The 12,616-nt window shown below is 44.4% G+C and overlaps 1 protein-coding gene across 2 annotated transcripts in view; it reads right to left on the bottom strand.

The window, feature by feature from the left end:
• LOC119407189 (tyrosine-protein phosphatase 99A) overlaps positions 1 to 12,616 on the bottom strand; it is a 265,903-nt gene that overhangs the window by 64,342 nt on the left and 188,945 nt on the right. For both annotated transcript variants that reach the window (XM_037674061.2, XM_049420228.1), the window contains exons 4-6: positions 9,567 to 9,748; positions 8,590 to 8,777; positions 2,870 to 2,984 (exon numbers count right to left, since the gene is read on the bottom strand). In XM_037674061.2, the coding sequence (XP_037529989.1) occupies positions 2,870 to 2,984; positions 8,590 to 8,777; positions 9,567 to 9,748 (485 nt within the window). The remainder of the gene's footprint in view (positions 1 to 2,869; positions 2,985 to 8,589; positions 8,778 to 9,566; positions 9,749 to 12,616) is intronic.

The raw sequence follows: 12,616 nt of genomic DNA, 5'->3' as shown, positions 1-12,616 counted from the left end.
GAAGAAAGAACGTACAGATTTATTCGACTGGCTAAAGAAGACTGTATAAATCATGTCAAAGAGAGGATGGGTACAGCTCTCCAACACGTGTCAAGAAGCAAGAAGGATCGACTAGGAGGATGGGGCAGCCTGACTCAAGACCTGATTAAAAGACTGACTGGTTGTTATGGCATGGCTATCCGTGACAACATTGGCCTGACGCAGGACTTGATCAAAAGGCTCACCAGCTATTATGGCCTAGCACTGTGAAGCAACACGGACATCAAAGACATGAAGAAAGCAGTGATGGCCACCTTTCATAATGTTTCATCGACAGATGCAGAACCTCATCACGAGCTCTGCCCTTCCGGTGCCCGCAGCTGGTGCAGGCACCGTGCAGCAGAGGCAGAGGGGAAGCCACAACCTCCACACACGTATAACCTGCCCAACAAAGTTGTTGAAGCATTGCGGCCAGTGTACCAACGCCTGTCTGACCCTCAACTGCAGGCTCGTTGCAGTGGCAACAAGACACAAAATGCCGCTGAAAGCCTTCACTCGGTGATTTGGTCACTAATTTCTAAGCAGCAGCATGCCTCCCACTTCACTGTGGAAGTAGCAGTCCATGAGGCAGTTGCGAGGTACAATGCAGGCAACTTTCAAGCTTACGCCAAGATTTGTGCTGCAATGGGTATGCAACCTGGGGCCCTTACCCTCCACAGGGCTGCTAAAAAGACGCTCAGCGAGCAAGGAAGTCATCGCACATGCATGAAGTGAAAGGGCAGAGACGCAAAAGGTTGCCTCTACACAAGGACACCAAGGACTACAGTGCTGGTGCGTTCTAACAAATGCAAACAACTTCGAAAACTTTGATGGGCTTTTTCTCACAAGTGTGTTTTGGACATTGTGCATTGCTCGTGGAAAGAGTAGCACGGGAATGACTGGACCGATTTTGATTCTGTTTCTTTTTCCTGAATCCCTGAACACTGCTTGTGGGTATGACATTCTTCAATTTCTTGTTTATGGCCCAGTTTTTTTTCTAGATCATGATTTGTCCGTGACACTGTTTCTGACAATGTGTGTCAGCAGCCATGATGATCTCTAAAAAAAAGAAGAGAATTTACTAAACAATTCTGAGAGTGTCATACCTTGTAGTCTTCTTTTGAGTAAAGATCAACACCATTTGCAGCTTCCTGGCATGTTTTGTTACAGCGCTAGGCTTTCCACGAGCAGACCATATAATTGGACCATGTAGCATGATGTAACTTGAGAACTACTCAAGGTATCATGATGAAACTGCATATTTCCCTATACGAGACACTTATTAGTATGCATGCCAAATTTCATTGCTCTAGGTCAACAAACAAAAAAGTTTTTTTTCAATGCCACCTCCCCCCTTAAGCTGCGCTGAAAATGCATAAGAATGGAAGCTTGAGCGAGTTGGTATGCTTTCATCTTTGTTGAAACAGTGCTCACTAGACGACGAAGTAAAAGAAGGCACAGGACAGGCGCTGCCTGTCCTGTGCCTTCTTTTACTTCGTCGTCGTCTAGTGAGCGCTGTTTCAACAAAGCTGAAAATGCGACTGCGCTGAAATTTGCCTTCCTCCGTGCCCTTCGCACGAGCTCATTGTTGTGTTTCGGTTTCGGTTCTGTATTGCACTGTACGAATGCCATGGGTTGGTGTTGAAAAACTTTAGTTTTGAGAAGGCCAAGCAGGTGAAAAAAAATATTTCAAAAATGAAAAAGCAGCGTTGTGGGCGGCCTTCAGGCTGCCGGTTGTGGGCGCCGCTCTGGCGTTCCTGTTTTACCCAGGCGACGTGTAAATAAAAGAGTGTGTGGAGAGTACTCGTTGAGTGCGGACGTTTCTCTGCTTCAGCGCTTCGCGCCAAACCGCGTTTTCGGGCTGGCTGCCGTCCCCGCCGGTCGCGTTGGTCACCGCCGGTCTTCGCCTGCTGCTGCGCCGGGACTACCAGCACGCAACACAGCACTCATGTTTCCCTACGTATTGCCAGATGGCGTCCATATCTCACACAGCGCCTCTTCTATCGTCTTTACACGACATTTGCAGCGAAGCACGCAGATACGCGGCCAATTTTTTTTTTTCCTTTATACTAGCTACCTCAAAGTGAGCCTATTTGAGGGCGCAGCTATCTGGTGCATGCAACAATCTATTCATGTGTCACCTTGCAGATTTCGCCCGACAAATGAGAACTTAAAGGTATAGAACAGCTTTTACAAATAATAAGTTTATAACACAGAGTGCACCGCTTCCTGTTCAGTAATTACGCATGATTTTGCGCTAAAAGTACAAAACAAAATCACACGGAAACTATGTGAGTTCGCAAAGGTAGGTCAAAAAGAACGCGTTCAAGTTGGCCCTAACATGACTGTGTTTCACTTGCCCATGAAAGTATGTATGTATACATACTGAAACAGTGCAAAAGACATAGTCTTTCTATGTCCTACGTCTTTTGCGCTGTTTCAATATGAACGCAAACCAACTAGCTCAACTCTCCCTTTTGCTATGTATGTATAACCAGGAGTTAAAACAATTGTTGTCTCATCTTTAAACTATAACAAGTCAATCCAACACAACAAGAAAGCGTTGATACAATAAAGGTAAGTAACGGATTTGTGAACAATAGCATCAAGTGCAAGAATCTCGTCAAGAATGTCGAGTTCATGCAGGAACAGGATATAACTTAACGTGTGAGTTCGAGCTAGTTGGCACTTCATACTTGGCCACCGTTAAGCGCAAAACATTTGGACGTAAGCTCCGTGTCGTTTCATCCTTTCGTCCAAACGTTTCGTGCTTAACAGTGGTCAAGTGGCTAACAGGAGATGCGACTATTCAAGGCGGTCGCGGAAGAGCGCAGCTGAGGGGACGACTCACCTCCCTCGTCGGTCATGACCGGCACGACCACAGCCGGTCCGCGTCCGGCAGGATTGAACACTTGCAGAGAGACCAGGTACTGAGTGAAGGTATCCAAGTTCCGGATGGTGTATTGCTGCATTGGAAGAATGTACAGCATGTAATCCCAGAACGCACACAGAACTCTCGCATCTGATGGTCTGATGTCTAGGCTATTATTTCATTATTATTTATGAACACTGCAATCTTTGTTCAACAGTGGTTATTATTGAGAGCAGGGCAATTGAACAGCTGATTGCACAATATCAGTACAAGTTCGGTTCATACTTACAAAAGAATGATGCAAGCTTCAAGTTAATATTGCATGAAAGAAGGGGAATTCTAAGGGCTCGTTTTTCTTTGTTAGACACAATATTAATGAGAACTAACAGACAATAACACCAAGGAAAGTATAGGGCAGAGCATTGGACGCGTTATTCGAAGGTTGCAGGTTCGGCCCCTGCCGACGGCAAGTTATCTTTTCGTCCACTTTAATTTCTTCACACTTATATAATAACTACCACAAATAACATCCCACTTTCCTTGGTGTTACTGTTTGTTAGTTCTGATTAATATCGTGTCTAACAAAGTTATTATTGCGTGTCACATGGCACATGATTTCATTCGACGTAGTGACTTCATAACATTGTAAAACTGACACATTGCATAACAAATGTATAACACATTGTATAATATTGTATAACAATGTATTACACTTGTGTGAATTTTATGCTGTAACTGCATGTGCCTGAAATACTGAAGGAAAGTTGGGCCTTTGTCAGGTGTATTGAAACACCTTTTGTCCAGTTTTCCTCAGTCTGCAGCGTATACTCTTAATTGAATAAAGCTTTTTTTCTATTTCTAAGCTAGGTGCTTTGCAAATGATGACAGCGAATCTCATGACATCGTTGACAAGCTTATTCTAATCTATAATGGTCCCAGGCAAATACTTAGCGTAGTTAATGAGAGTAGATAATAGTGTCACGTTATGGTGACACTATTACATGTGGAAATGACATAGTCGAGTTGCATAGCTCATCGAGTATGTCAACATACAAGCGGTATCCACATTTATGTTGTAGAGGCCACAACACCAAATTACAAGCATGAAGAGCTTGAATGCATTGAGGCAGCACATAAATTCAGCCTGAATTATTTCACGTATCCCAGCATCTTGGTTACAACAAATATGTGATGTCACGAGTTGTGTTCTGCGTGGTTTCGTTCTCTTTGCTGAATTTAAGTTGCCGGTGAACAGCCTGAGGTTGTTTTTTCCGAAGGTGTTCTCTAGTTTGCATTGTTCTTAACACACAAGCGAAAGAATCCACTACAAAAGAATTTCACGATGTAATCGGAGTGTTTAGTCGCTACAAAAGGATGCCTAAGACCAGGCAACTTTTTAATGTTCAGGTTTACCTTGTGCACAAGAAAAAAAAAAGAAAGAAAGAAATGCTCCCAATCAGACCATCTTGTTTTAAGCCAGCTTTTGAATCTCACATGCCAGACATAAAACAAGGATTATTTTTTGTTTAAAAATGAACCAAGCATTAGCTCACATACTAAGAAATCACACAGTCAAAGCTAAGAAATGCTAAATATTGCTTAAAATATTAAAATTGTTTTAATAGTGAGGATGCTGTGCATTTAAAAAGCAAAAAAAAAAAATAAAGCAAAAGAAGAACATCACGGACTCTGATATCTAGTGACATTGTGAATAGGAAAACTGCTACAGTCTACTATAGATTGAATCATGCCAAAAATAAAAATGTCTACAAACATTTTCATGAAATATTCACTGAACGGAATCTCAAATTTCCGTCGTGTTATGCTTTGGTTGTGCGGGGAATAGGAACTACCACTGGTATTTCGGAATAAATGAGCACATCCAAAAATTTTAGCCTCCGAAATACTGTTGGGCGACTGCATTTGCACCATTTAATACTAACTTTGCACTAAACTGCTGAGAAATGAGAAACCATAATGTTATCACACCAATATGATAATCTCAAACAAGCTCTAAAAATATCAGGCATTTTACACAATAAGCGCGAAAGATAGCAGGCGGGCGCTACACATTTGCCTAGTTTGACGGCAAAGTTCAACGACCTACGATTGAACAACTGATGCTAAAAGGGCAGCAACCTGGTGGCAAATCCATCACAACAAGGTTAGTGTGAACATGCCTACGTTCACAGTTTATAATGCGCTTATGACTGCAATACTCAGCCACCACTAGCAAAATACTACACCGTGCAGCTGTGAATAGTTAAGACCTTCTTGCTTAATGTAGCACTAGTTAAACTCAAATACCAACAGAGCTTTAAAGGTATGCAGATGAGTAACTGTAAATTTATGACACAACACACAATGTACACATGCAAATGTTTTTATTAACGTCTGTGAATTCATATCCATTCTTTCTAGAACCAAATATTTCCAAAGCCAGGAAATTATCACAATGTAGTGATGTTGTGTTGTGCTCTGAAAAGGCAATTACAAACTTGATAACTGCATAAGTCCCAGAGGAAAGTCACTGCAAAATGCGACGAGATATGCAATACATTGCACCAACTGCATAAGCTAGGTAGGGTTTATAAAGGTAATTAAAATATGTATGTATGGGGTTATCCGGGAACGCTGTTATGAAAGTAATATATTAATTTCTGGAGTTTTACGTGCCAAAACCGCGATATGGTTATGAGGGACGCCGCAGAGAATTAGGGCGCCGCAAATTTCAAGCACCCGGGATTCTACGTAAATATAAGTACACGGACCTCTAGCACTTTCGCCTCCATCGATAATGCGACCACCGAGGCCGGGGTCGAACCCGAGACCTTTGGGTCATAAGCTTGGGACCACGCGGGATTGAACATGGGCGTGTCCTGGCATGTTGGAACATGGCAGGGAAACATGCAAAACATGATCTTTTGCAACGTAAGTGTCAATCAAATAACAAGACTTAAGCGAAACTACTAACGTTACCTAGACTGTTGCGAAGTAAATCCTGAAACGAGAAACACAGCGAAAAAAAATTTGTGCACTTGCAGCGTGACATGCGCAACGGCTGAAGGCATCATGTAAAATGTACGCTTGTCCAGACATGCCGAACATGGCAGAGAAGCATGCGAAACACGATTCGCTGCAAAGAAATTTTGTCGATTCGCCCGCTGGCTCAGAATAAAAATTTCAGGCTGTAAGAACATGATTCCTCACGCTCAAAATGCACCGCGATAGAACCGCGCGATCGCATCCTAACATGCAATTATGTTACGCACGGGAAAAAAAGACTTGCATGTTCTAGCGTGTAAATTCGGCATGGCGCGAAACACACAGGAAAGTTTATGGAAGATGCGAACCAAGCCTCTCGAAAACAGCTCAGCGCTCCTTACATAATTCAGCGAGCGCGCCAAGAGTACACGGGGTTCATTTTTAGTAGCGAGCTCAATTTTTTTTCTCCAAGCTCCGTCAACGCGATGAAATTACAGGCGAAACGCTGACAAGAGATTGTTCAACGCATTGCAAGCGAGTCCGCTGCAAAAACACACCGCTTTCAAAGCCAACCGAAACGGCTCTCTGCTTTTGTTTTTTACGCAATACCAAAACAACTTTCGCTCTTAGCAGGACGCTAGCGGAGAGGAACCCGGATGAGAGAAATCACCTACCCGCGCGCAATCATAAACACCACACCTCGAAACTAGTTCTAGAGTCGCTACTCGACTAGCGAAAAAAACAAAACACTAAAGCGTCGATCAGGCAAGATACTACACCGACTTCCCGACAGATCTTTCGGCAAACATCTTCAGCGGGCGCGCTTATGGTTCCGCGAGCATACAAGATTACTCGCGACCCCTCTTACTGCTTAAAATGAAACAACGAGCTCCGTAAGGGCGCTTAACAACAGGAAGCGCACTTCGCGATTCATTCGGGTTTAGCGTCGAACTAGGAAGGTCGATACATTTTTTCGCGACTCTCGCTCGTAGTAAAAGCAACCGGCTTTGTTTCACGCGTTTTTCCCATTCATACTTTCGGGAGGCGCAGGTTTTTAGCTTGTTTTCTCGGCGATCAAACGGGCCGATGCGAAAATTTAAACGCGTAGCGATCTCACTCAAGGTAGACGCCGATGGGGGTACGAACGATCCTTGCCTTTGGAAGAAAGAGATGAGGTCCGTGATCGCTTTTTGTGTGTGTCGCTGGCTAGCGGGCTTCGCGAAATGACGGCTCGGAGGGATGCTTGCGAAAACTCCGAAGAGCACGGTGTTCACACTCCAGTCGGCATTCGGGCGTTCACTTCACTCTTATTTTGGATGGGTTTTAGCACCACTCCGACGACTTACATCCGAGCACCAACACAACACCAAGGCGGCCAGGCCAGCCCAGCGAACGCACACAAACACCAAAACATCAAAGCACGCCGAAATAAAAATGATCCCTAGCCTCGGACCCCGACCAGCAGCGGAGAACACCGGCGTCTTTGAGATTCGCGAGCAAAGAGTTAAAACCGAGCGAAATACTCGTTTATAAAGAATGCGGGATTTATCTAAAGTAGAGAAGAGTGTTGGGCGCGAAATGAAACGCTTTACGGTCGTAATTTAAGCGTAATTAAAACGCGAGCAGCGAGAATGAGAGCGCACGTTTTGAGAAGTTATCGTAAGATGGCGACACAATTGCGTTAGGTTTCTGTCGCGCGCTTCGAGATGGCGCGTCGGTCGAGCGAAGCAGACGACGCTCGTCGAGCAGACGACAATGCGAAAGTGAAATCGCCGCCTTCGATCTTGCAAGTGCGCTACGATTTTTCGCAGGTTTGTCGAGGTTAAGTCACCCGACTTTTCATTGAAACCTTGGAAAGAGCGAACAGCGCCACTTTGAATGAAAAAAAGCAAACAAATAAACAAAATAAATAGGGAGTTTCAGTGTCGGAGAACCCTAGCCGTTGGGTCCTCGGGCTCTTTGCGGTCTATTGTACACTCTTAATCAGGTCTCGCTTAAAGTGCTAGATATAGACAGGAAACGGGACATTTTTCGTCTAGTTTCCTGGATATAGCCAGCATTTAGCCAGGACCTAAATAAGAGTGTACTGTCCCCGCCTTCTCCTGTTCGCCAGCTCGACTCTTAGGCGAGTACAAAATAAAGCAAGAGCTTCGGTACGCAAGCCGCTTGTGGGTCCCAGTTTTAGTGCCGGGGCGTGCGTACGCAAGCCGCTTGCGTACGCACGCTCTCGCGTTCCTTTCTATTTACAGCCGCACCCAAGGAGGATACAAAGGAACGCAAGGATTTACGTACGTAAGCCGCTTTGGTGCCCCGGCACTAAAACTCTAAAACTTTATTTTAGTTGCGCGCACGCAGGCGAGCAGACAAGCAGTTTCCAACGGCTGCCTTCGTGCGTCAAACCAGAGTCCTTCAATGCTCTATTATTGAACATATTATACTATACAACACTACTACTATACTATACTATACTATACTATACTATACTATACTATACTATACTATACTATACTATACTATACTATACTATACTATACTATACTATACTATACTATACCATACTATACCATACTATACTATACTACTATACTCCCCTACAATACTATATTATTGAAGGACTCTTGTCCAACTAAAGCTGCTTAATACCAGCGGAAGGCTCGAGATCGCGTGGTTGCATTACGTGGACATAGAGATGAGGTGGGTATATGGATACCGACCGTTTGCTTGCTGTCCCGTATGACGATCTCCCGGCTCTCCTCCTGAGACTTGTCCCTGGGCCGGTAGGTGATGCGGTAGCCCTCGAACTCGCCGTGTATGGTGTGCCTCGGGGGAGCCGTCCACTGTATACGTATTGTGGAGCTGCTCGTGTTCTGCGCGTGCACGATGGTCGGCTTGCCCTCCGGCACTGTGTACGTGTGAGCATAAAATTGAGAATAGTAATGAAGGACATGTACGACGAGAAGCACATAAAACTGCAACAAGAGGAAGTCTATTGCACGCGTTCTTGAATAAAATGTTACTAAGAAGATCATTAATTAACGCGAAACGTCTTTTCAAATGCTCTACTACTATTTAATGCTGCTCTCGTGTGTTGAAGTACAATCAATGACTAGATCTATTGCCAGTAATTGATTTTTTCTTGCTAGGCGCCACTTAGACTCTACTTCCATTTAGTATTATGGTCGGTAAGTAAGTTAAATTCCGGGCTCACCTGCCATCAACTGTCATTGATTAATTCTCGCTGTTAAGTACCATTCAAGACTCTGCTGTCATTTGTTGTTGTTAAGTACTATCCACTAATCTACTCTTATTTATTGTTTCGGATCTTGTTCAATACAACACGAAACTCTACAGCCAATTATTGTTGTTAAAAACTCTACAGGTATTTCTTAATAATTATTGTAGTAACAAGTATCATTCAAGGCTATACTATCAGATGTACTTAAGCGCCACAATGTGGCGGTAGACTCCAGGTGCCGAGTACTGACTGAGTACCTGGTTCAGCCGACGTGTTCAACCTCGTAGCTGCAAGTGTATACGCGGTTAATCCTAATTAACAGTTTTTGTTCGTACTCAACTTCGGCGTATGATTTAAAACGTACCCTCACCTAGTCTGAGTTGACCCGCACTTAACCCTATAACTACCAGCCTTTGTTCGTACGTTAACTGCGGCGTACGATAGAAAAGCGCGCACCTTCACGCAGTGTGACCATGTAGAAGGACTCCTTGCTCGGTTTGCTGGCGCCGATGGCGTTGACGGCCAGCACTCGAAACGAGTACACCGTGAACGGCTTCAGGCCGATCACCTGGAAGTTGGTGCTGTTGTCTGACGTCATCACCTTGTTCCGCGTGTCCCAGTCGCCTTTCTCTCCGATTCTGCGACGAAAAAAAGAAACAATACACATATTGTGAATGCGACGTCAATCACAGTGCCTCTCAAGGGACGCCTGTTAAGGTTAATCGCACTGCTGTTGGACAAAAAATAAAATAATAAAGTTGAAAAAAAGAAGATGAGTATGGGTTCGGCATGGGGTACTACGGATTGATTATGAATACCTGAGGCTTCCATGTACACCTGGATCTAAGTACAGAGACGTTATTCTGCGCAGAAGCGTGGTAAGTTGGTAGAGTTGGTAATGGTTCATGGCGTAATAGCACAAAAAAAGAAAAAAATGACGCAAAAAGAAAGGGCTTTCCCCTGGCATGCACATTACTTGTCCCTTATATTGACTTGACAGCAAGCGCCTGTTTGTGTATTCTTCTCCTCGACTGTGTTCTCGTCCGTTCTTTTTTTTTCTTTTCGCTGTTACACAATGTTCTGCGTTTGGCGTCACATCGAAATGCGGCCGTCGTGGCCGGGAATCGAACCTGCACCCTCGTGTTTACCAGCGTAAAGCAATGGCCGCTAAACTACTACGATGGGTAAAATGAGGAAAATAAAAAAAGACAGGAAGAAAGAAACAAAAACGAGCAAGCCAACAAACAAGCAAAATATATAACGAAAACGCAAAGGAACACGCCTACTTCATCAGGATTTCGGGGCTTTCAAAACACGGCGAAGGAGATGGCATTTTTTACAGTCCATACAACGCGAATCATTTAGAAGCAGTCAGATTTATCTACACCACTACCACTACCATCACGCATGCCGATCCCCTCTGAGAGATCCAGCAGTTGACCATTTTCAAACAAATTCCTGTCCCAGTTGCGTCAGTCTAACTCATGTCGTCGTCGTACAGATCAGAGTTTCGCTTTCTTTAAACATTTATGCACTAACCACATGGCTTGGAACAGTGCAGGATCGCTTAAAGCGAAGCAGTGCTTAGAGAATAAAACCGCCTACAGAGCGTTTTTTTTTATCCTGGAGGCCGGAGCGAACCGTACACCTACAGCCCGATGCTACGGCAAGCTTGCTTCTCTGCAAGACATTAATGCCTTGCGAGAAGTACGAAGCGACGAGCGAGAAAATTTGCAACCGTTATGTCAGATCTGTTATACTAGGACCAAAATACAAAACGCCACAATATCTTCTACTGGGAAGGCACCCCTGACAAGTGAGTGTAACTGGAAGGAGGGGGAGTGTGGGTGGGGGGTGGGTGAGGGAGTGCTTCCCATGCCACCCCCCCCCCCCCCATTTCGGCGCCACCACTGACGAAACAAAAACGTGAAAAAATAGCTTAACGACCATCATACAATAATCTATTAACTTTCTTTCACTCTCTCTCTTTTACAAACGCAGAATGCAGTGGCTATGTAATGAACAAAGCCATACGCAGTACTTAGGCAAAAGGGAGAGTTGGGCCAGTTGGTTTGGGTTCATATTTTAAACGGCGCGAAAGGCAAAAACACGCAGAAGATGACTGAACAGCGCTCGTGTTGTTTTGTCCTCTCCTGTGTGTTTTTGTCTTTTGCGCTGTTTAAAACAGGTACTTAAAGCAGTTTGCTGGGCTAGTTGGAATACTGAACTTTGATGCATTCCCAGCGCTTAAGCGACATAAGAAATTTTCTTTGCCATTTGATGGCGTTCTTTTGCTGACGTATTTCCGTGACGGAAATACGTCATGAAAATCTCGGTGGACCCCGGCATAAAACACTTTCGTGTTAAAACAAATGCAGACGCGGAAAGAAAAACTGCCCTTTTTTCTTTTCGTGTCTGCGCGTGTTTTTCCTGTTTCGCTTAAGCGCTGGAAATGCATCAAAGCGTTCATGTACCCGCCTTGCTGTGGGACGAACGCAGCAACTATTCCAGCCAAGACAAATGGATGCAATCGGGAACGCATGACCATCGCGACGATGATGTATACAATAAAGCGTAACACGAGATCTGCTTCGCGTGCGTCGCCGCGTTATTTTGTTCATTTATAATCGCAGCAGCCGAGCGTCGCGAGCAGAGGCAGCGCAGAGCACAAAAGCGTTTTTTTTTTTTTGTCGATGCTGCTTTCGCGAGACGGAAGCAAAATCCTCTGGGACAATTTCCGAGCACGTCATCTGGTTGTTTAATTTGCGAGCGCCGAGGAAAAAGGATGCGTAATAAAACGTTCCGACGGTGACAAAAGCGGGAAAATTAAAGAGCTTCGGGAAACAGGGAGAATTATGGAGAGATGGGCAGAAAGATATAGAGGGATGAAAAGAGAGGGATGACTGAAGAGGAGGTGAAGAGGTAAGGTAATTCAGAGGGGGTAACTACGATAGGCAAAAGGAGGGACACAGTGGTATGAAATAAGCGATATATATGAAAATGTAGAAAGATGAATAACGATAATGAGAGAGGGAGCAAGAAAGATATAGAGGGGTGAAACGACATTGATGAGGAGAGCAGAGAGGGTGCCAGAGGTAAGGCAATTCGGCAAGGATAACCGAGGAAGACAGAAGGAGAGGGACAGGAGGATGGACTAAAAGATAGATATGATAGTGTGGAGGGATGAATACATATAATGTGAGAGGGAGAAGGTAAAGGGTAGATGGATGAAGAGAGGGTAAGAAAAATAAGAGTAATGAAAGAGGTAAAGAGGAACATGAATAGAGAGGGAGGAAGATGGAGGGATAACGTTAGAGAGACAGAAAGGGAGAGTAAGCAGACGGTGCAGAGGTGGAGAGAGGGAAAGATGGAGGAAGAGGATGAAGGAAGAGAGATGAAGGAATGAGAAGAGAGGGACAGAGACATAGATGTATGAAAAGAGGGGGTGAAAAGTTGGAAAGAGATCGACGGAGAACAGATTGTATTGGAATAAACTTTATTTGCCC

The sequence above is a fragment of the Rhipicephalus sanguineus genome, chromosome 10 (assembly GCF_013339695.2).
Source record: "Rhipicephalus sanguineus isolate Rsan-2018 chromosome 10, BIME_Rsan_1.4, whole genome shotgun sequence".
Classification (NCBI taxonomy): Eukaryota; Metazoa; Arthropoda; class Arachnida; order Ixodida; family Ixodidae; genus Rhipicephalus; species Rhipicephalus sanguineus.
The sequence above is the reverse complement of the archived record's forward strand: the minus strand, read 5'-3'. Positions and strand labels throughout refer to the sequence as shown.